Source organism: Paralichthys olivaceus, chromosome 22 (genome assembly GCF_024713975.1).
Source record: "Paralichthys olivaceus isolate ysfri-2021 chromosome 22, ASM2471397v2, whole genome shotgun sequence".
Lineage (NCBI taxonomy): Eukaryota > Metazoa > Chordata > Actinopteri > Pleuronectiformes > Paralichthyidae > Paralichthys > Paralichthys olivaceus.
In genome coordinates this window covers 4,159,777-4,184,213 of record NC_091114.1, presented here as the reverse complement: position 1 = coordinate 4,184,213, position 24,437 = coordinate 4,159,777, and the positions used below count along the sequence as shown (strand labels likewise).

General features: G+C 40.8%; 1 protein-coding gene and 3 long non-coding RNA genes across 14 annotated transcripts in view; 3 read left to right on the top strand and 1 right to left on the bottom strand.

Moving 5' to 3' along the window:
• sorcs2 (sortilin-related VPS10 domain containing receptor 2) overlaps positions 1-18,967 on the top strand; it is a 284,239-nt gene extending 265,272 nt beyond the window's left edge. For 2 of the 11 annotated variants that reach the window (XM_069518801.1, XM_069518802.1), the window contains 17 exons: positions 231-307; positions 557-648; positions 5,731-5,838; positions 10,074-10,194; positions 10,289-10,422; positions 10,994-11,113; positions 11,403-11,574; positions 11,659-11,845; positions 12,288-12,421; positions 12,570-12,693; positions 12,950-13,062; positions 13,159-13,281; positions 13,404-13,503; positions 13,608-13,649; positions 14,035-14,137; positions 15,209-15,414; positions 16,858-18,967. In XM_069518801.1, coding sequence (XP_069374902.1) covers positions 231-307; positions 557-648; positions 5,731-5,838; positions 10,074-10,194; positions 10,289-10,422; positions 10,994-11,113; positions 11,403-11,574; positions 11,659-11,845; positions 12,288-12,421; positions 12,570-12,693; positions 12,950-13,062; positions 13,159-13,281; positions 13,404-13,503; positions 13,608-13,649; positions 14,035-14,137; positions 15,209-15,414; positions 16,858-16,922 — 2,021 coding nt within the window. In that variant the 3' untranslated portion in view covers positions 16,923-18,967. Of the gene's footprint in view, positions 1-230; positions 308-556; positions 649-5,730; positions 5,839-10,073; positions 10,195-10,288; positions 10,423-10,993; positions 11,114-11,402; positions 11,575-11,658; positions 11,846-12,287; positions 12,422-12,569; positions 12,694-12,949; positions 13,063-13,158; positions 13,282-13,403; positions 13,504-13,607; positions 13,650-14,034; positions 14,138-15,208; positions 15,507-16,857 lie in introns of all 11 variants that reach the window. The other 9 variants (XM_069518795.1, XM_069518794.1, XM_069518792.1 and 6 more) reach the window with 9 other exon arrangements.
• Positions 18,968-19,359: 392 nt separating this feature from the next.
• LOC138406360 (uncharacterized) lies at positions 19,360-21,280 on the top strand. Its single transcript, XR_011239832.1, has 2 exons — positions 19,360-20,072; positions 20,748-21,280. It is a non-coding gene; the product is annotated as an uncharacterized lncRNA (long non-coding RNA).
• LOC138406361 (uncharacterized) lies at positions 20,607-22,489 on the bottom strand. Its single transcript, XR_011239833.1, has 3 exons — positions 21,787-22,489; positions 21,191-21,246; positions 20,607-21,009 (listed from the first exon to the last, which is right to left on the bottom strand). It is a non-coding gene; the product is annotated as an uncharacterized lncRNA (long non-coding RNA).
• Positions 22,490-22,650: 161 nt separating this feature from the next.
• The window catches only part of LOC138406357 (uncharacterized), a 38,283-nt gene continuing 36,496 nt past the window's right edge, over positions 22,651-24,437 (top strand). The window contains exons 1-2 of the long non-coding RNA XR_011239824.1: positions 22,651-22,862; positions 24,186-24,410. This is a non-coding gene — a long non-coding RNA (uncharacterized lncRNA). The remainder of the gene's footprint in view (positions 22,863-24,185; positions 24,411-24,437) is intronic.

Sequence of the window (24,437 nt, the reverse complement as noted above, 5' to 3'; positions counted from 1 at the left end):
TGTAATATCTTTTTGATTTATACAGTTCCCTGGGGCCCATTCCTTCCATTCCCATTGTTAAAAAGCAAATCAGAGCAATAAAAAGGTTCGAAGGTTTAATCCTCTATCTGAGGTCATCTTTATTTGATGTTTCACTGTCTCGTCTCCTCAGTCTCTGTGCTTTCTGTTGTTGATACCTCGACTGAGCCTCCCTGCCTGAGGAAACTTTCAATTCTCCATCTTGTCTTCAGGTAACCTTGGCTCCAAGTTGGTTGAGTACAAGGAAGAGATGTACATCACTTCAGACTGTGGGAAGACATGGAGACAGGTACATTATGTCCCCCCTCGAATCTCCTTTTTATTTCTACACTCCTGTCCCTCCTCACCACTCTTCTCCTCGAAAGCTGCTCCATCTGAAGACATAAAATCTCACTTGACATCCATCCAGGGTTTCTTTACCCAAGACTGATCAGCAAAGTTTTTCATTTCTTGCTTTACATTATTTAGATTAACATAAGCATATGATTGTGTTGGTAACATTGTTTCCACTTCACCCCCAATAATGTCTTCTGTGAAGGTGTTTGAGGAGGAGCATCACATCCTGTACATGGACCACGGTGGAGTCATTGTTGCCATCAAGGACACTTCTATCCCCCTCAAGATACTCAAGTAAGATCACTCGTCTCGACTCATGTCACTATAGAAATATCAGAAACTTTTAAAGGATATCGTCACAGTGTTTCCCACGTAACTCATTCAGTCTATGACAGTAGTGGGGGTGCACAAACATCATTCTGGTGCACAAGAGATTCTGAGTGACAGGTACTCAGGATAAAAAGTGAGACGAGATATCGCATGAGAAAGAGCACTGCCTTGCACACAACTGCAGCTTGAAGTATGAGGTCTGACTGCTGCATGTAAGGTAAAAACTTAACAGTAAGGCCCACATTTGGAATAACTCTGGTTTTAGAAGTAAAATAGAAATTTCTGAAAATTTAAAACCAGACACGGAATGAATCATGACCATTATTTTAATACTAAAGGAACTACATATACCATAAGCCATTGTAAGGGATCCATTTCCAATGACGTCCAGTGCTCTTCTTTTTTAATTTAAGGCCAAGAAGAAGAATCTCTTATGTATGTATGTAGCATTTCATATAGTGTCAATTCTAGTAGCCTCACTAGGCTACTAGAAACATTTAGCGATCTGACTGTAGCCATTTCCATGGTAACCGTGAGCTCCATCAGTAAGAGATGTCACTATTACATCTCTATCTCTGCTGGGTAGTGTAGCTCTTCTTCTTGACATTGTGAATAAAACACATTCTTCTTTAAAGGCAGTTAATATCATGTGGATGGCATCATTTCACAATCCCGTAGCTGTTTGTTTCATTATGAGAACAAATAAGAATATGGTGGGCCACTGTCTGATGTTGGAAACACATCATTATATTTCACTTATTTACACTGTTTATTTACACCAAATAACAGTGATGGGATGGATTAATTATTTATTCTGAAAAGTGGATCATTTGTAGCCACTGGATAACAAAATTAAAGGACTGGCCTCACCAAAATAAAGGAAAAACTAACCCATTCAGTTTACTGAGCCATTTTCTATATTTTTTCGAAATAGTGGAAAGATCAGTCCCCCCCCCCAATTCGACACCATACCCTTCAGAATCATTTCAGATCACCCTCTTCTCTCCCAGAGCTCATGCAGACAACTTCAATGTCAGTGAGATGTTATCTCATCGACCTCAATAAATATAGATGAAATAATGAGAAAGCATAGATAAGGGAGTACTCAAAAAAGCATTTATCACAGACCTAAATCAAATGACCTTTTCGATGGGTCCTCATCTGTCTCTCAGAGAAAGATCGTGGAGTGTCGTCCTTCACATTTTTCCTCAGGCTAAATCAATAACTCCTAAAGGCTGCGGCAATGCTGCGGAAAGACAACTTGGAAAGAGCTGTGAAAGCATGAGAAAGTGTTCTGTAGGAAATCTTAGTCAAGGAATGAGCAACGTTTTTTTTTCCCCCACTCCATTACACAAAATTACTGTAATGTTATCACCTCATTAGAGCTGAGAGTTCCAGCTCCACAAACTCATGTCTGTGCTTCGTTCTAGACACTGAAACTCTCCGCTCGCTGGAGGTTCATGACCCCCGATATTTCTCTCTCTGCTGCTCCGTTAATAGAAAGCGAGTGTTGTTCGTGAGAGAAACACATTTCAGATGTGCATCGTTCTGAAGCGAAGAGGCTGATGATGAAGCAGCAATGTAACGACTGCGAAACAGCATCTTCATGGTTTTAGCGGCATCCTGTTACACCTCGTACTTTTGTAGAAGGTGATAAATAACATCAGTGTTGCCGTTGCCACTCGTCTCCTAGAATAGATCATCTGGCATGATCGAGCAGTATAATGTCACATTTCTGCATTGAACACATATGTTATGTATGTTATTATTATTATCCTATATATTTCCAGCAATTTTCAAACCTAGAAGAAATCATTCTTTTAATCACGGTAAAGTTTGCTTCATATTCAGTTGCACCTTCATCAAGGACTACATCATGGAATTTGAATCCAGTTTTAAGCCACATTTTTTACGATTTTAAAATAGATCTTTGTGGTTTTCAATTGTTTATTTGAAGTCGATTAAGAATAAAAATCATCGGACCACTGGGTCTTAAGGTATCAGAGAAAAAAGCTGAACATCAGGCTCACAATCCCTCCCCACCCTCTCTCCCCCTCGTTCATTAGATTAGATTCCTGATTAAATGTCACATCGTCACATATACAACGTCACCAAATGCTGCATTTTGTTCTGCTTGAGAGATCCACAGTGCTAAGGTGAACATTCTTAAATCAGTGTGTGCTTAATTAAATTGCTACACAGCAATCCTGGGGGCAGGTGGTATCCAAGGGTTTATTGTATACAACACATACAGTGGAGAGGAATACTGGACCCCAAGTGAATAATCCAACCAAGGTACATACTTGAAAATTGAGTGCCAATAGAGCATAATGGTGACCGTCCACTTTAAGAACAGCTCTGGCTCAGAAACCAAATTTCCCTTTCATTTTCTCCATTGCCGTTTTAGAAAATCTTTATAAAAAAGGTTTAAAGCCTTGAACTAGGCCGACCAGCTATGAAATGAATAAAATATTTGATTCTGACAACAAATTATTGGAAACAGAAATTAAGGCAAAGGTACAAGATTGTGTACACGATGATTTTAAGAGTGAATTAACTACACATCCCATAAACCTTTAAGAAGGATCTCTTTCCAACGACCTCTAGCACTTTCCTTTTCCGGAATTTACCCTTGTTGTAGTTTCAATCTTGGATGTATGTATAAAGCGTTTCACACAGTTTAATACAGTAAAGTAACCTGGTGTAGTAAGCTGAACCTTCATATTTTTGCAATTATTTCCATGGTAACAGTGAGCTCCACTAAACAGATACGTTGCTACTACACTGAGGATTGTCATCACCAGTAAAATGTATTCTTCTATCCAAACTCTCTCTTCAGAAAGTGAATGGGAAATTGACTTCTGGAAACACACTGTTGAGCTCTATATCCAGACCTAATCATGGATGTTGTCAAAGCTTCAGCAGGATTTCCTTTCAAACGACCACTACTCTTTAAGGATTAGAACTTGTAATGTTTCCATGTGGCCGGGTTTTATCTCCCCGACAGCAAGAAGCAGAGGTAATAGAAGCTTTAACGGGTTAGAAGGACAGAGAAAGAGATACACAGACAGAGCTTGACCTGGCAAGATGAAAGAGAGCAGTTTGGAGGAGTCAGTACTTGTCTCTGTTAGGAACACTCGCTGACCTCAAATGTTCCTTCAAGTCAAGCCGTGCGCAGTGAGACACTCATGACACTTCAGAAAATCTCTGCCCATCCTTGAAAGGCTGGCTACTCTTCTTCAGTGCCTCTGAGTCTCTGAAACAATTAAACTGTGCTCCCATGGGGCAGGATATCTCCAACTGCGAGCTTCAAAGCAATGCCTCATTCGCAGCCACTTGAAAAATGAAGCATATAGAATGTAATAAATGACAACTGTGAATTTACACACACACACACACACACACACACACACACACACACACTCTGACTCGGATTAGTTAAGATCGGTCCCCAGCTCCCCCTCGTCAGCTCAGACTCACACAAGGCATTCGTATCACTTAATTATGAAAAGCTAGCAGGCTGAGAAATGAGATGCCACTGTAACACGGTGGCTGGACAGGATTGTGTTATGTACATTTCTGATTTCTGATTAGCTCCACGAAGAATAAGTCTTGTTTTAGGTTTCTTCACAGCACTGGAAGGAATGGATTAAATGCGGGTGTGTGGCATGGTGCATAATTATAGGTTTGGGCCACTAATCTATTTGATTACAAGGTTATCGCTCCATCCATTTCTAATAATTCCTCGGGTATTAGCTGGAGGAAATGAGATATAATTGGATGGGTGACTGAGGACGTCGGCATGTGGAAGGCTGTAGATGTCCGGCTGATGATTTATGGATTTAAACTCCTGCTCAAGATTAAAAAAAACTTATTTGATGTGACTTGAATCAGAATATACGCTTGAGGCTTCAGTTTGCTTCAAATTGTCTGTATTTATATAGAGTTTTTCTAGTCTTGGTGACCACTCAAAGTACTTTGATACAGTTTGCCATTCACTCATTCACACAAACATTCATACAGAGCACCTATGTGCAGCACTGAAGGGGCTCATGCAGTAAAATAAGCACATGGGCATTCGCTCTTATCACCTGAGTAATGTCACTGCGATGTCATGGGAAACTTCTGGGGGTTCCACTGGGTCTCATCCAGTGAGTCGCCAGGGCATGAATTGAAGTCACGTTGGTGAGGTTGGCAGGATTTGGCCATTTTACCAATCGGTTGCTTAAAAAAACAGTCAGGGTTCTGGGTCTCAGTCCTCCTGTTGTCACCGTGTCTTTGCAGTCTTGACAACGAAAGTCAGTCTCTTATCGAAAACTTCTTGCTCTTTCACTTAGATGCTCATAAAATGCATTTGCGGAAGCAGTTATGTAACAAATAAAAAAAGAGCTTGAGAGAAATTCAAAACCTGCCAAATTCCCCATGTCCTCACACCTGACCAAAACAAAAACTGTCGGAGGCAGCACCCTCCTGATTCTGGCGTCAGAAAGTAGGTTTCAAAAACAACGTGACAAACACTTTATTTGAGGCATGCTGAGGCCTTTAACCAACAGAGACTTCGGTAGCTCTGTATCTTCTCGGTGTTTCTGTGTAACTACATGTTTACCTGCTCATTTTCACATTGTAGCCCTTGTTAGCACATCGTTGCCACATGCAGCCTGCAGTGAGAGCCACACGCTGCTCCCACATCGATAACTCTCCATCATGCAGCCATATTAACTCAGCACTGCTGCCGCTGTTGACTGCTCTTGGCAGATAACTCGCTCTGTAGATCTCAGAATCTTTATCTTTCCAGTTGCACTGGGAAAAATAGTCTAATTTTCAGAAAACATATAAAGCACTTAATTCAAATATGTTTAGTAACTTTTTTAGTGGATGGAAATGTTCAGCTTTGTCACACCATCACTCCTCCTTAGAGTACAATCAGCATGAAATCTCAAGTTTGGTACCAAAATTCGATGCTTTTGCACCTATTTATATTTGTATATTTAAGTGAAGTATACTTACAGTTAGCGTGTTCAACCTCCACTTCCTCTTTGTCCGCAGGTTCAGTATCGATGAAGGACAGACATGGACCGTTCACAACTTCACCAGCACCTCCGTGTTCGTTGATGGACTCCTGAGCGAGCCAGGAGACGAGACCCTGGTTATGACGTGAGTGAAGTCTTGATTTCAGCAGGAGATAATGTTTCATAACAAAAGTGCTGATGGAATAGTACAATTAAAATCTGTGTCTTTAAAATGGTCAGAAAGCATCTAAATTAGAGCTTGAATCCAAGTTCAAGTGTAAATTATAATATATTTGGTGCAGAAGTCTATGTGGAAGCAGAAATTAAACCCATGGCAACTCCTACACCTCCTACAGTTTAGCCCTGCACCCACTCTCAGCTTGGGTCTAATGTTGTTGAAGAGGGACACATGGGGCAGCCCTGCCTTGTGGAACACTACACTCAAACTCAAGTTTCTCTCCCATCACAACAATTCCCTCTCAATCTGTTGGAGTTGGCGGCCCAATTTTGAGGCGTTAACACCAGCCGCACTCCCTCCTGATTTCCTGCAAAGTCGTCTTCTCTCTTCACCTCCAGAGGGTTTGATTGCAGTTGCAGCAGAGGTTGATGGGAGAGCAGGCCTGTGCGTGCCCTCTGCCCTCCCTCCTTGTCTGGCTTTTCTCCTCTCCTGACATTTCTGTGGTTCTGCTCTGGCTCACAGTGTTTGTTTGTGTCTCTCCTGAGCTCTTTGTCAGGCTCCACCGAGCTTAGACCATTACATTCAACTCGTACATTTTCTGTTATTAACACTCAGATCTGCCAGTTTCACTTTGAATATGACAAGCGCACTGCCCGCTCTAATCCTGCCTGTTTGGAATGGGCTGTCAGCAGCTTTCTTTCTGAAACTGTACAAGTGACCTGCATTAATACAGCTGCGGCAAGTAAAGACTGGCCGCTGGACTTAGTCCGCAGAACCCTGAAGCTGCACCACCGCAGCTGCAGGTGTTTGAGTGATGAGTGATCAAGAAAGTGCTGCGCTGTATGAATGTTATGTGAATGGCAAGAACTGCACTAGAACAGCACCATTTAAATACACACTATTTACCATTTTAATCCAAAGAAAATATTGAAATGATATAATATATGCAATGTTTTACTCACAAGAACCTTTAAAATATCAGTAACTGCTGTAATCATTTCTCATCCACCATCTTTTTTTTCTTGACCAAAATAGAGTAGGTTCCAAAGTCCAGGTTTCAGAATGAATCTCTTTCATGTTTCCTTCCCGAGCTGTTGCAGAGGATCATGGGTAAATAAATAAACCTGCGTATGACTACTGGGACAAAGATACTTACTCAGTTTTGGCTGCAGGTTTATTTTTTCCAAGAAAAAGAGCAGTGAGGTATCACTTCAGAGTTCAGTCTGGGCTCTAAAGAGAATCTCAGCCTATCCTAAGCACTATTATTGTTGGCTTAGCCACTCAGTGTGTAGATGACCTGAAGTACAGCTGAGGTTGTTGAAGTCTGAACAGTTTCAGAGGCTCTGAGTCACAGATATCTTAAAACTGCCACTTTATTTAAGAAAGTTCTGCTTCGGACAAAATTCTGAGAGTATTGGCAGTGCCAGTCCCCAAAGTCCAGGCCTGAAGAGTTCAAATCTCTTGAGGTTCTGTCTTTACCCAATCTCTCCATCAGTAAGTTAGCTGGAGTGAGACTTGTCACATCATCTCAGGCTGCAGGCCCTGGACCTGAGATAAGGCCGGCTCGCAGCTGTAATCCACCGAGAAGGGCAAAGAGACGGTCACAAACACACACACACACAGTGGCACACACACACACACAGTGGCACACAAGGGGGAGACACTTGAACTGTCCAACTCATCTGCCACGTGTCAGACTCACTGTCTGGCTTGACACAGACACACATAGTCACATATATATAGGTACATATATAAATATATATATGGCCCATCTGGCTGCAGCGAGATAGGGTCAGCAGCCTCAGAGGGGTGTTGAGGGCAGCTCATGTCTGACAGATTAGCCAAGGTCTTTTTCCTCGTCACAGAGTTTCGATTTTGACGGCGCAGCCTGCCATCCCATAATAAAGTCTTTGAGCAGTGACTTAGCACCAAGGACAGGTAGGAGAGCAGGGATCGTCCACCGCTCATACTAATGACAGCTGGTCAAAAGTCAAAGACCGGACAGACTCTCAATGGGCTCATGCTGCACACGCTGCTGTGTGAGATCATCACGTCAGATCATTGTGCTGCTGACAAACCATTTCCCTCCTTGCACCATGTGCAACATACCTACCAAAACAAATAATATTTCTTAAAGTTCTCCCTGCATGTGATTTCATTCTCGCAATGAAGTCGCAAACACATCCTTGGAAATGTTTTCTCTTCCTCAGCTGTGTACTTTAATGAGAGGAATTAAGGAGCAACACATTTCACAATGTTAATGAGGGTTGATTTCTTTTCACTGAGCTGATTGCAGTGTTGTTTGTCCACTAATAGAGCTCTTACAGCTCTGGAGTGGCTATTAAAAAACAAAACTTTCAAAATTAACTGGAGCCGACACGCAAACAAAGCAATAGAGTTGCTTAACATATACTTCACGCTGATGAATTTGCAAGAGCAAATTTCAAAAATCTACAGCAGATGTATGAGTGACTATGGAGGCTGTGAAGGGTCAAAAGCTGGAGCTTTAGCTCTTAATCAAATGGAAGTGAGGTAATAATTTCATATGTATTTATCTATTTGACACCCTGCACAACTGCCATGTGAGGTAACCTCTTCTGCTTATTGTGGTCATGTTTCGTTCACAAGCATTTTTATCAAAGAGTGAAATGAAGAAATTCAAACTGCAGAAGTCCTGCTTTTAGAAATCGTCATAAAATAATTCAACAGTGTCAGTGCTCCTATTGGAAAATATGAATACAATTGCCTGTGATGATCAAACTAATTTTAAATGTTATATATTATTATTTAGAAATCAATTTAAGTTCAAACACTATGATTCTTAGGACCAACAAGTGTTGCATAATCCCCAGATTTGACTTTGAACAGTGATTTTAGGGCTGTTTGTTCCAGGGAACAGCAATTCCAAAGATAAGTTACTTCATTCACATCTGTTTTATTGGGGGGGCTGCAGAAATCTCTAATACGCTGTTCAGACCTGATATTAACATCTGTCCTGAGAGATCAGATCACAAGTTGACCGTGTTAAGTACGTGTGTTCACATCTGGTCCTAAAATGATACCGAATGTGTCTCCTGTGACCACTTGTGATCAGATCTCACTTCCCCGCTCTAAATGCAAATAAACACATTTGTCATTTGTGTTGCTGTAGGCCAGATTATGTTTTGTGTCTCTCTGTGTGGCTCAATGAATCACTGGACTGTGACGAAAGATTTTACCAATGAGAAAAGTGATAAGTGTTGTGATGGAGTGGGAGGACTGTCGCTGGGAGAGAGTGGAGTTATGTTTATATTTTTAGTTTGATGATTTAGTTTAGAATAGGATTAGACAAGCATGTTGCTTCTTCTTATGGAAGGGACGGAAAATTATATATTATTCTCTGTCAATATATGTTACTGAATATATATGTTATGTTTTTGGTTTTTACAGCTACGTATGTTGATGATGTCTATTTTGTGATTTTTACTCCAACAAATGTATTTATTTATTTTGCCTTTTGAAATTATTCAAAACTAAACTGAACTAAATAAAATCTAAATAAAATAAACATAGCTCCACTAGGTCTTAACTGGTTCCCAGTAACCTTTAGCTGATCTTGCCAGTAGAATGCACACTCTAAAGCAACAGGGCCCCACAGTTCATTTTGGCCCTGGGACCTCGTAGCAATTTAACCGAGCTTTTGAAAAATATGACTTTTTGTAATGTTGGTGAAGTCGTTTAATAAGAGTGCCTGAAAAGGACACAGAAATACACAGACTTTGAATGAAGACACGAGAGGTGAAGGGAAAAGAAAGAGAAACTGCAAAGGTAAACGGATGAGAGGGTGTGACATCAGCTAGTGTGAGACGTCCATCGCTTCCCTTTAATGACGACGGTAAAGACAACATTAATCACACTCGCCTCGCGGTTAACAAGGTGAACGCGGCCCGCCAGCTGCACAGCAACATATGTCGGAGCCGATGATTTGTGCCACATCAGTCTGCTTCAGAAAATGATTCAACTGACAGGGATGGTGTTCATCACCTGCGCTCCACTGTGAAACATCCTCATCTAGTGGAGAGGAGAGGGAAGGGTCTAAGATGCCAGAGGAGCCAGCTGTTTCACAGTGCCTTCATACATGGGGGATAACATGTCCACATGTGACGTAATACAACATTAAATTGTGTGTTCATTTTGCATCCGTGTTGTTTCTGTGTGTGCAGCGTGTTTGGCCACATCAGCTACAGGTCAGACTGGGAGCTGGTCAAAGTGGACTTCAGGCAGTCTTTCCCCCGTCAGTGCACCGAGTCTGACTACGACTCCTGGCTCCTCACGGACCTGCAGGTAACACACACACACAGCACGTGCATGTGTGCGTACTGTACATGTCTGCTCATATCTGAAAATGATTGCTCACATCTCAATCGTCTGCTCTCAGGGAGACAAGTGCATTATGGGCCAGGAGCGGAGTTTCAGGAAGAGAAAGGACACTGCGTTCTGCATCAAAGGGAAGAGCTACACCTCTGCTCTCACCACCAAACCCTGTCAATGCACAGAGAAAGACTTCAACTGGTGAGACCTAAGGAATCATGGGAAACCCTTGACTACATGTAACTTAACTGGTCCAGTGGATAAACTTGGATCATCGCAGCAGAAAAGAGTAAATGTTCTAAAATGGAGTAAAGTGTGTGAAATGAAATCCGACAACCAAGGATATAAAATATTTTAAATTATGCTAATTATACTAATTATATTACATTTTTATAAAAACTATTTAAACAAAGAGAAAAAGTATGCATAGTATTAATGAAAGTAAAAGTCTCAAATAAATACTTACCATTTCCAGTAAAACAAATATTCCTGAGTATCCACTTAAATTGTTTAGTGTTAAGTAAATGTACTCCTCATTAGTAGTCAAGTAGTGAAAGTAACCAAACTATGGTTTAAACATTTTTTTACATTTAAAATAATAGATGACAGCTTACATTGCATTGCATCTTCACCTTGTTCATTATTCTCTATTATTGTAATTTAGATTATATAATTGCATACATGTATATAAATATATCCACTTGATGCAGAATGTGAAGGTTACAGCTATTGTTACATCACCTCTTTGTGTGTCTATGGTGTGTATGCACAGTGACTACGGTTTCGAGAGGTCCCACAAAGAGGGCGATCGATGCTTAGCTGACTTCTGGCATGATCCAGACTCACCACCTGAAGACTGCCATCTAGGACAGACCTACGAGAGCACCACTGGGTCTGCACACGTCCACGCACACACACATTCATGGCAGATTTTGAAATACTCTTATTACAGTGGAAACTGCTTATAGTGATCACGTTTATCCCGGCCCAACATGATCACAATAAGCTGTTGAATTCCATCGTTCTGATAGTTCCAGAACTTGAAGAGGGGCGCACTGGGTTTGGTTGGATTCCTCTCAGTCCTCTCAAAAAGAAAATGAATGAGCTTATTTCCCAAATTGCTGAGTTACACAGCACACATGTCTATATTTTGACATTTGCCATCATCTGCTCCCTTTCAGCTACAGGAAGGTGATATTTAATGTGTGTGAGGGGGGGCTGAACCGGCAGCAGAGCGCCAAACAGCACAGCTGCCCTCTGCTGCCCCCAAAAGGACTACGGGTCGGCATCAAAGGGCAGATGCTGGCCGTGGCGCCTGGTGATGACATCACATTCATTGTCCACCAGGAACAGGTAGGATGAAAGTTGTTTTTCTATTAGTTGTTATTTTCCTAATTCCACTTGAACGTGATGGAAGTGGTTGCTTCCTCCTGCCAGGGCGACACCAGCAGCACCAAGTACCAGGTGGACCTCGGTGACGGCGTTCGGGCCATTTACCAGAACCTGACGGTGACTGATGAACCCATTCAGCATCGCTATGAAAAGCCCGGCGTCTACAAGGTCACAGTGAAGGCTGAGAACATGGCGGGGCACGACGAGGCCACCATGTACATCCAGGTCACAGGTCGGTTCCCAGACAGTGTTTTCAGAGGGTTAACTTGCCTTTAACTTTGTCTGATTGTTGAAATTTGTATCATGCCTCAGTCTGTGGGGATTTTATTTAATGTTTTTACTTTTACTTTGATAAAACAATCCTGCCTTTGTGCAGCTGTAAAAGTCCAAGTCTTTCTGTCATTGTATGAGTGTAAACTGATAATGAAGACTCTCAGGAGACTCACTGAGCCGTAATCCTTTAGTTCTGCCAGGATTAAATTAGGTTCGGGCTCAAATACTATGTTTCTTACTTGAAGCACTTGTATAAAACATTTACTTGACTGATATGAGTTTGACCTGTAATTTAACATCATCCAGAAGTAAATCTTACACCCATCACTTTCACTTTTCAGTGTTTGAATCAAAATAAAATTCTTTTGTCAGCCTATGAATCATGTTTCCTTCCCTTATAGCTCCACTACAAGAAGTGCACCTGGAAGTGGTTCCCATCGCTGGGAGCAACCATGAGGTCAATCTTACCGCCATAGTTCTTCCCACTGAGGCCAACCTGACTGTCTTCTACTGGTGGATAGGAGACAACCTGCGGGTAAGGAAACACCACAATCTTGTGCTAAAATAGGATTAAAAAGTGGAAGTCTGCTGATTTCAATATAAGTCAATTGAATGACATTGAATCCTTTTCGTTAACCCTGAGATGACTAACAGCCAACCCGCTTTGACTCATTCTCACACAGCCGACGCTGACTCTGCAGAACAGCCTTCTGACTCGTTTCCCTGAGACAGGAGAGGTTTCAGTCACCGTCCAGGCTTCCAACGGCCGATCCATGGTCCAGGATACCAGGACTGTCCGAGTCTACGGTAACAGAATGGAAGCCCACTGTAGACTTTGGTGGATGTAGCAAAAAATATTGTACAGGATGGACAGAAGTGCAATAGATGCCGCATGTAAAATAACAGTGTATTTAACATTGATTAGAGAAATATTTTTGTAACATAATGGAAAGTGTGTCAGTGTATTTATACATAAGAAAATGCAATATTTGTGGTTTATTTTATTCTGCTAAAATGGTTCGGTTTGATTTCTCGATGATAAATGTGATCTGTCATATCCCAGACAACTTCCAGGTCATCCCTCTGAGCTTCAGCAGGAATCTGGACCACTTCAACCCAAACATCCCAGAGTGGAGAGAGGACATCGGCCAGGTGGTCACCAAAATACTCGCCAAGGTAGGACACTTCCAGCAATACACATTTGATGCACTGTCAAAGAATCAGTCATTGTGGTTACAAAGATGTGACTGACGTGTAACAATCTGACCTCAGATCACAGGTGTCCCTCAGGAGTCCCTGGTTACTGTGGTGAAGCCCGGCCTCCCCACCACCGCTGACCTGTACGTTCTCCCACTGAGCAGCAAACCAGCCAAGAAGAGCATTTTTGTAGATAAGGTAAGAAAATCAAATTCAGTCAATTATTGTGTACCACAAACATTTCTGGAGTCACAACCCAACGTGTTACTTTGTGTTTCAAGGTTTTTGTTGTTGTTCATTGAACATCTTCTCATCCTCAGCGTATTCCGGCCATCATGCAGGCCTTCAATGACAACAATGTCAGCTTTGTGGTGAGAGGAGGTCTACAAGTGCTGGTTATGCTAGCTGACCCGAACGCAGGTACATTTAGATTCCATGTGCATTACTTCCCATTTAGTCAAACTACAAATATTTTTTGGTTTTTAGTGACTATTGCATGTTATTGATTTATTTCCAACGGCTAGGTCTAATTGCTAATGACTCAACAGCTACAGCAGCAGAGACTGGTGCGTTTATGAAACATACACCTGCAGCTTTCCTCCTCAGCACTCTCTGATCCCTGTGCCTTTTCCTTTCCTGGTTTCCTAACAAATCTGAATCTTACCCAGACTGAGTCTGTCCGTGCCGTGCTGTGCTTTTTATACTTCAATGAATTTTGAATGCCTGTTATCTGAGCAGGTGGCATCTTTCAGCAAAACTTTAACAGAGTTGAATGCTTTGACAGGCTTTATCTCTCTCTGCTACTTTTGTATTTTAGTTCCTACAGATTTTTGTCTTGATATCTTCTGATTCCTATTTTGTATCTTTTTGCAAATCTTCTGAAACCTCTGCGCTACTGGTGCAAACATAATGGATTCTTCATTGGGATATTTGTGTGGATCGTCACCCTAGGTTACCATGGAGCAGCTGGAGGTCCAGGTGTTTGGGCTCTCGCTGTCATTTTCCTAATTAGCATCATCGGCACTGGCTCTTTCATCTTGTACAAGTTCAAAAGGTGAGTCATTCCATGTTAACAGTCAGACCAAACAGATACAGCTGAGATTAAATAGCACTTTTATAACTATTTTATTTGTCTCTGATGTTTAATTCAATTCAAATGTATTTGTACAGCTCCAAATAACAACACACATTATCTCATGGCACTTTACACAGTAAGGCTGAGACAATAATTATAGAGAAATGAGCAGCACTTTGGCGACTGTGGAAAGAAACAAACATGAACTCGTCCAGTATTTTGGTGAATTGAAAAACATTGTGCTAATTAGTAAATGTATCATGTTTCAGGAGGAAATGTTCACCATGTACAATGTCATAGTTTCTCATGCTAACAATTGCAAAATAAATTTCAGCCATAATCATAAAGTCATATTATCATAAAGACATATTATCCAGTCCAGTATCTTGACTCAAAAATACCACAATTATAAACCAAAATACTGAACAAGTTCTGACTTGATGATAGTGCCAGCTAAAACTTAGTGAAACATCAGTGATAATACAGTTTAATCTGTGGGTAATGTGAAGCAATGTAGTTACTCTGAATCACAAATGTCAAAAATACAAAAAGAAACTACCTTCACCTCATGGGATCCAGAAATATTTATGGCAAATTTTGTGAAATAGCCTACACCAAGTTGATGTCAAGAATTTCAGGCTAGAACAAAATGGTTGTCTAATCAGATTTTTTCCAAAATATGGATTTACTTGATCATTTACAAGACAAAATCATATAAATCTATCTTTGATTGATTGGCCTTGTAGAGTAGCCTTATACAACCAGATCCAAGAGAAAGCTACCTATGTTTAAATGCTGAAGCAGAAACTCTGGTGGCTGACATATTTGCATCATTTCATAGCATCATATTCCCAAACCCGAGTGGCTTGCATGAAAATTCAGTCGATAAATAGTGTGAGATTTAGTATTTGCATGCATTTTTCACTTGAATCACCCACCAGCAGCACCTCCTCGTGTCCCGAACACATACATTCACCAAAAAAGTCACCAGAATTAAAACATGCAGTGCAAATCTACAGCCCCATCTTATAAAAACAATAAATCCCACAGTCCTTGGATTAGGACTGAGGATGCCTATCCTCCACTGTTTTTCAGGAAGCTTCCAGGCAATCGCAATGTCTACGCCCAGATGCACAATGAGAAGGAGCAGGAGATGACGAGCCCTGTCAATCACAGCGAGGACACCCAGCACATCATTCAGGGCGAGGAGTTCATTGATGACGACCTGGACTCTCAGACTCTAGGTAACGCAGGAGGTAGCCCCGCCTTCCGTTCCCTTATAAGGACTACCACTAACCACTGCTACTAAAACTCAAGCCACTAACACCAGCAGCTAACACACACCAAGGTACTGGAGGACTTCCCCTTTTTCATCCTTATCACTGGTACTGCTAAAAGCTATGTGGCCATGTTCAAAGCTTTTTACTTACTGGGAGGGTCAGAGGGCATTGTGTGGTCATCACTTGCATTTGCAAGCATAACAAAATCATATCATAAGTATATTATGTTATTGTGCCATAAAAACAGAAATGGAAAATGAAGTAATTTTGATTTTGTTGAGTGTTGCCAAAACATAAGAAGACACAATGTCGCCATATGGGTTTCCAGAACACATATGAACAATCTCCAGTGTGCTCAGTTAATATTAAAAAAGATGAATTCGTATTTGAGATATGATATATGATGTTATGTATGTGATTTGTCATGATGATAGCAAGGAAATGTGTGATCGGGGATGTAGTAGGTTTCTAGTGATCACCACCTCTTCATGAGCATGATTTATTGGTGGTTGCTCTCCATTAAGTCCAGAACTACACTACAGCACCGAGAGTGTCCAACATTTGAAATGCTACAAAAACAGTTGTTTGTATGATGTTATGCTGATATAAACTTTTAAGGTACCCAGTGGAGGTTTTAACAGTAAGTGGTGCTTTGGAGAAAATGCCACATGATGAGTAGGTTCCCACTTTGTTGTACAGCCAAACTTTTTTGATACCAGCTTCTCAAATCTGTCAACTTGCTGCTTTTCTCTGTTTATATGATTGAGTTTTGGACTGATAATTTGATTATATTAATTGATTCATCAATCAAATGAAAAAATAATGCATGGATTCATGTATCATTAGTTATAATCATTAGTTCAGTGTGAGGTTGGTGACATCTAGAGGTGAGGGTGTAGATTGCAGCCAGCTTGCCTTATTTTCCAAACATTTAGGAGAGCTAACAGTGGCCTGCAGGTGACATAAAAATATATAAATCCCTACATGGAAGAGGACCTGCTCGTTCTTAGGTTACAAAAAGATTATTCTTAGTTTCACATGTTTATACTATAACAAACAACACAATCATGAACATTATCTTCCATTTTGCCAATTGATCCCCCATAGGTTCTACACACTGGACCTTTAAAGGGGGAGAAAAGAATGAATTCATTTATTTTGTAACTTTAAATAAATGGCACAGTAACCACTTCTCTTACAGTCATAATGTGCACAAAGCAGAGGGGGAAATATATTTAAAATCAGCTTAATTAATGTTGAATGAGGACTGAGATGCAGCTGACACATTTGTTGGACCTGGAGGACCCAGATCATCTCCACATCTTGAACACCAGTGAACCAGTGTGTGGTGATTAGTGTTTGTCACTGTTCAGCATCGCTCATTGGTTTGCCTGTTTCTTCTCACCCCTCTGTTGCCAGGTAACCATTCAGGTGTGGTCCTGAGCATCAACTCCAGAGAACTACACAGTTACCTAACCAGCTGATGGCTGCCATGACAACTCTAACAAGCTAGCCTAGCCTAGCCGGCTAACGAGCACAGGGACTCCACTTTGCCTTCCTCCTTCTTTCTCCTTTCCTTCTTTTCCACCTTGGACACTTCACCTCCTCTCCATGGCCTCCTCAATCCTTCAGCTCCAACTTTGGTGATTTAGTTTTTTTGGGCTGAGCCTGGTGGAGGCCTTCACCTCCATCCTTCTTCCCCACCCTCTGTCTCCTCCTGCCAGGGGATAGGACACTCTGCTTCACCCAATGTGTGTCACATAACTGCAAGCCCCCCTCCTCAGCCCTTAAAAACCTGACCCCCGGTGAGGATGGAGAACTGGATGGCATCACACCAAGCACACTCTCCCATGTGTTTTAAAAAAAACAATATCTGTGTGTACGCTGTCGTCTCACTTGTAGACTCTGAACATCAGCAAGCATGACTCTGCACGGGTGTTCAGTCATATTCACAGTCAAAGAGGGTTGAACCCCCCATGACCAAAAGGCCACAGCTTCTTAAAGAATGACCAGTGTGCTCAGATGAATGGTAACCTCCAATGAAAGTATAATGTATTTTTACTCCTCGCTCTTTAATCCCCTTTTTGTTTCTCTCAATCACCAGACCCAGTCTCTTCAAAGGCAATAATATTCTCTCAATAGAATGTAGGCTATGATATACTCTTGTGAATTTGCATATGAAGGGTGAACACATGCAAACACAAGAGGGCGGTGTTGCACTTTGGAAACACCCCACTCACAGTTCCTTGAGCTCAGCTCCTTCAGAAGATATTGTTTGTCACACAGACGTCGTCATCGGTCAGAGCCCCACTGCATTCACGCACTTGTTTATTACTCGCACGTTTACAGAGGTTTTGTTGTGTGGTGTTAGAAACCAGCACCACCTCCTGTAGAAGCTCATCGTCTGTCCCGTGGTGCCTAAAACAGCAGAGGTTGATCTGCTCTGTGACATTACCCGTTGTTGAGTTTATTTATCTCTAATAACCGTCGGCCCCTTTCTCCTCCACCTCCTCCTTCCCACACGTTCTTGGTCAGACTTCATTCCCCTGGAGACAAAGGTCGCTGTCATGGAGGGAAGGTGTAGTTGATATATTTGACTGTATCAGCCTATATTAGGCATAGCCCATGGTGGAATTGCGTCTCCTTAAAGGTTTGGTTTGTTGTATGTAAATGTGTAAATATGAACAATCTCCACTTTGTACATAATCCCTTTGACGTGTGTGAGTGTTTTACACTACTACCAAAATACACACAAGTAGTTTTTTCGACAGACCCTTTTCTGAGTTTCACTATTTCCTGTTTCCTCCACACAATTGCCTGCTTCATATGTATCCATTCTCCATACTCTCTGTGTAATCTCATGAGTGAGATAATTTGATGGTCTTCATTGTTAACTGGAAATGATTTCATTGTCTTATAAAGATACTCACAACTACACAGTGACAACTATGTACATGAATATTTTTGATACACTTGTCATTTTCCCCAGTACGTGTGAACACCGGTGAGTGTTTTTGTTGCCTTTGCTGAAGTCTATGATGTGAGCAGTGCCGTCGACACGTACTGGGCAGCAACTGAACAAGTCCACTCTGACTCTGAATCCAAAAGTCTTTTACAGACCAATGCTACCACCACCACCACCACCACCAGGATCACCCCTCGGTTTGTCTTGTATTTGATGCAGCAGATCACTTTCACTTGTCCTGATTTACACCTTAATTCATCTTTTGTACATAATCTGCTCATGTTCAACTTGTTCTTAGTTTTGTAGTGATGTGTCGTCATTGTATAAATGTCCTCTTTAACAAAGGGGAGAGTGGGAATTAGACATTATAATATAAAAGTGAAGGAGTTTCACCGATGATGGCACTGACCATGTAATTTTGACCACACTGTTTTTCTTTTATTCTTCTCTTTCTGCCGTTTGTTTGATCTGTTGATTTTGCAGTTAAATTCGATCGTGTGTCCTCATCAGGAAGCGTAGTGCACTAAACCTGCATCCTGGAATAAATCACTCCCATAACTTGTACCTGTGTTGGTTTCATCCGATTTTATCGCCAGCCTCTGCTTTTCTCTTGCACCTTCAACGAGTTTGGTATTTACTGACATAAGTTTTTTACTGTTCCCCACTGAGTCCGACACAACAGCTCTCCAGTACTACGTTACAAATCACACAGGTTTGCTTACGTTATGTATAGGTGAAAAATGAACAAAGATTAGAATGTGAAGTAATAGAGATTTGATGTAATATGACAGAATTCTGTGCATTGTTTTCCAGAGAAATCAATACATTATTATAAACTTCATATTATAAACTACAGATTACCTCAGGGTAGATCATATAGAACGACACAGACACAAAGAGTCTAGTTATTTAACAGATACATTTAAAAAACACATTTTTAATATCTTATTGTGACAGTTATGATAGATTGATTTTATGGAGAATCTGTTGAACAGTTTTTAAAACATTCATACATTGTCATTCAAACATTGTCATTGGGATATAAAGGGAAATTAATAAACAGGCGATACATTCAGAAATATAAATGTGAAATATGTCATAAATACGGAAGCCCTTAAGTACGGAAGCCCTAAAGGGTCATACATACATACATTTTATTCCACCCGTTTTCCCGTGACAACGAGATAATGAATTTGAGATCTCGAGAAAACAAAACGTATTAAATCCAAGCGGCAACATCCCGGGCTGAGCGCTGAGGCCAATACGGAAGTGCAAATAGCTGCAGTTCACTGGGTGGCCACTTGAGGCTGGCTCGACTTTAGAGCAGAATTAAACGTGTTTACAGCCTGGTTCAAAAAACGAGTTTAGTCTCAATCAGTAAGTTCTTCCTCCATGACAACTCTGGGGGGGGGGATTTTTTTCTAACTCGCTCGTTTGGATAATATAGAGGTTTGAAATTATGAATAATTATCACTTGATTGACACGTGACGTCACCGCTAGCTCTTCACTCTGGCTGTTAGCCTGAGCTAACAGGCTAATCCCCGTCACCGAGCACGAGCGGAGTCTGTGGGGGAGTTTTCACTCACATGTCGGATGAATATCATCGTTTGTTGTTCGGCTGATTGTCCTGACGGAGAAGTGGAAGACGTCTGTGCTGCAGTGTCTGTGGTGAGTAAAGTACTGTCTTTGATTTACGTGTCAGTAGTGATGAGCAGGTATCATTGTGTCTGTACCTGGCTGGTTAGCTTAGCTCCGCTAACCTCCAGGCAAGATACCAGCAGTAACGGCGATGCTAACGGGAGGGACGGGAGTTATTAACCCGACATGAAGCGTCCACACAGCGGAGAGAGGAGCGTTAGAGTTCATGGTGATACATCTTTTAAACTGAATGAGCTCCACCAAGTTAGATATCTAACGTTCTGTAAAGTTGTTCAGCTCGCCAACCCATTTGGCTTGACTACGTTACTGTGAGTAACTTCAGTAATAATGTTTTATTAGATTATTGGTTCAGAAATAACGTTAGTGCAGCTGCTGCAGTGTGAAACTTGTTGAGCTGAACTTTATTTATGAATGAACAGTTTACCTACCAGGTATAGACCTGTTTTCATAACTTACTAACAATTAAAGCAAATGATTGCACATGATGCATTACATTATATAAGCAATACTTTTAATGTGAAAGAACTCCATACTGCACATTCATTGTAGTACACTGTTTAATCCCAAACCATATTCAAATACATATTTGAATATCCACAAAATATAAGGACACAGACTTTGTTTGAAAGTAACACGTATCTCTGCAATAATGCCATACTTTTATGTTTCCTGTCATTTTATTAGGGACGGACGAACCTGAGGGACACAGCTGTGCTGACCGTGTTCTGTCTCTTATGGCAAAAAAGAAAAGACAACACTTTTTATCTAAGGTTTATCAAATCAGAAAGTAAAAGATGAACATTGTTGTGATAGTGTTAATTTTACCAACCATAATGGATATAGAAATTGACTCAATATTATTATCATGTTGACCAGCCTGAAGCTGCCGATCTCCACCATGTTGCTGCTGCCACAGTGGATTCTGAGGACATCAGGTGTTGCAGTGCTTCATGAAATGAAAAAAGTCATGTCAAAGGATGTTTTATGCTAAAATCATTGTCACATCTGTAGATATTAAGGAACAGAGGAGAAACATGATAATTTACAGATACTGTACAATACAATAATTACAATAATTTTGACACATGTGATATCAGCTGTGTTAAGCAGCCAAGACGGGTACTTACAGTTTATTCTGTGTTCAGCAGGTGGAGGCACCACAGATTTCAGCCAAACTGATGTACTAAAAGAAATAAACATTGTACAAATATATAAAATGTCTTTCTACCACATCTGTAATATTCAAGGGTGATAATCTCTCACAGTGCTGTTGATAACAGTCCACTTCAAGTCCCTCAACTTCTCTCAGTGTTAAAACAGATATATATATAATAAATATGAGCACTGTTTACAACAGTGGTGTGTGGAGATTATAATCACATCTGCACTGAGTCTAATTCACTGTGAATTCCATAACAGGCTAAAAAAAAGAGGTTGTAATCATAGACTGTATATAAAGATTGTAATAGTAATGGCGGTTATACAAGTCTGTATCACATGCAGCTTATTAATATTAACTTATTAAAATTACAATCAAATGACAAAACACAACTCTTTACTAAAGCTAGTTAACTTGCTTCAAACTTCATTAGACGTGTTAAATAAACGGTGAATTACCACAATAACATCAAAAACCCCTTGAGGAATGTAAGTATATGTGGTATGATTATAATAATAAATAAATCAATAGGTTTTGATGTTGTAAAGTTTCAGGATAACTTACCTCTGTTCGGTTCGATGTTACGACCGCGACCATCCCGGAGCAACAACACCGCAGCGCTAGCCGGTTAGCAGTCGCGGGTAGCATTTAGCCTAGCTCCTTAGCCTGAGCTAACCAGGTAACGATAAGCTCTGTGGGAGTGGCTCAGTTGTCAGTCTTCACTCGGCCCGCCTAGCGTCCACTCGTGCGCCTCCTTTTTGCCCATTTATGGGTTAGCCCGGAACTAGGAGGAGTCAGGCCCCGGCAAGATGCCGCTGGGTGAAACGCCCACTACGAGCCTCATTTTCACTCTTCAGAAACCAACGGGTGACGTCACGGACACTACGTCCATCTTTATATACAGTCTATGATTAAATCATTGCAGGAAACATCGTTTAGTGTCGCAGTGTCAGAGGAGCAGGAGAATACCGATCACCGCATCACATATCTCTTCAATCAAGGCCTGACACAGGCTGGAATAGCTTTATGCCTTGCTGTAGATAATGTACACATTAGTGTGCGTCATCTGAGAAGACTACGGAAGCCGAGAACGGCCATCGATTTTTTTTTATTATCTCGTTATCTCGATATAACAAAGATCGTTTTCTCGTGATAACGAGATAATCCTTCCATCCAAACCGGAGGGAAATTATCTCGTTATCACGGGAAAACGGGTGGAATAAAATGTATGTATGTATGACCCTTTAGGGCTTCCGTACATAAAAACCAAAATAGAAATAAAACTAAATAGAAAACGTACCTGTCAAGAGTTACCTGTAATCTGTGATCTACTAGTTTTGACTTTGCTCGTGATCGATTAGTTATGCCTGTGCAGTCCGGAAGCTGGTGCTCTCGGCCAATCCTGTCGAAGCCACAACACCGGAAGTATTTCTTTCCATTTCCGCTCTCGGGTGCGAAACGAGCATGTGAGCTCTGAACTTGTTTACGTGTTTTTTTTACTCATTTACCGAGTGTCGAGTGTTTTGAAGCAGGATTCTGCTTCGTATGGTGTTAGCTGACACATTGGGAAGTAATAAATCTGCCCCCAGCGGATTTAAATGCATGTGTTTTTTTACGGCGACTGTTGGGCTGTGGCTCAGGTATGAACTCCACTGAGAGTCGTTCATTATTACTGTGATCGCCTCTAATCACAATTCTTTTATGTTAAACTGTCTTTAAATGAAACGAATTTTTCTTCTGTAGTAATAAAACACTTTAAACAGACAATTATCCAAACAAGTGCAAAAATACTGAATAGAATAAAGCAGAAACACATAGGTATTGCTAATGCAATCTATTTCACTGTACATATTTGTTTACACTGTATAATTTCGTTTGTATCCCATTTATATTCAGTATTTTTTATATTTCCTTACAATTATAAGTATTGCATGTTACCTTGTATTACTTTACTGCTCTTAGCATAGACTAGAATAGAATGCCTTTAATGTCATCACACAATGAAGCATTTATCAATTATTCTTGCCCCTGTAATATTGCAAATGTCCCTGTTTATCTTAACTGATAATAACATTGGCTACTTACTGTATGTGTCATTTTAACACTGATTAATTGATGATCCCTAAGTGAAATCATCGATGATTTCTTCTAGCACGCAAAACCTAGACACATCTGTGGCTCCACTTGTTTCTGACAGAGCAACACAATTTGCTGTCAGTGAAACCATTCATTCAAAACAGTCTGTCACAAAGTCCAGGCAGGGTAGTACTGGAACTGTAATTCAACTTTGAAATGGAGTCATTTTAAGATAATCAATCGATCGATCAAATTTTATTTCTATTGCCCATATTCACAAATTACAATTTGTCTCATTGGACATGAAGGAATAGTTCACTGAAAAATTAAAATCACTCATTATCTACTCACCAGTACGCCCATAGAGGGGTGGGTGAAGTGTTTGACTCCACAAAACACTTGTGGAGTTTCAGGGGTAAACGGTGTTGTTGCCAAATCTAAACAATTTAAGTAACTAGTGCTCAGTTTTTCATCATCATAGTGGTGAGTAGACAATGAGTGAATTTAAATTAAAAGAGTAAGGAAAAGCTATCCAAAAAAAAAACAATATGAACAGGGGAGAGAATAGGTAGAAACCTCAGAGAGAGCCACATGTGCCTCTCCCAGGACGGACAGAAGTGCAATAGATGCCACAATTAGACATCAATAAGATAAAAATAAGATAATAACGTGGACATTTGCAATGTTAAAGCAGCAAGGGCAGTCAAAAGTTGACATCATTAAAATAATAAGTATAAATGTAAGGAGATTTTATTTACCTGCTAAACCATAACATTTTTTGACACACTGTACAATTAAATATTTAATTAAATTGATATACTATGACATCAGGTAATATATACACTGTCATAATGTATATACATGATACCCCTCCTTCTGACATTTAGGGTGGATCAGACACTGAACGAGCTGCCCAGTGCTATGATGGTGTCCTGCCGACGGTGTCCACCCTCTTCTGTCCCACCAACTCCACTGGGTCAAGGTGATAGCCCAGGACCGAGCTGGCCCTCCTGATTGGTCTATCCAGTCTCCTCCTGTCAGCAGGTGAAATGCTGCAGCTCCAGCAGACCACTCCAAAGAAGATGGCCGATGCCACCACAGAGTCATAAAAGGTCTTACACTAATAACACTAACACATT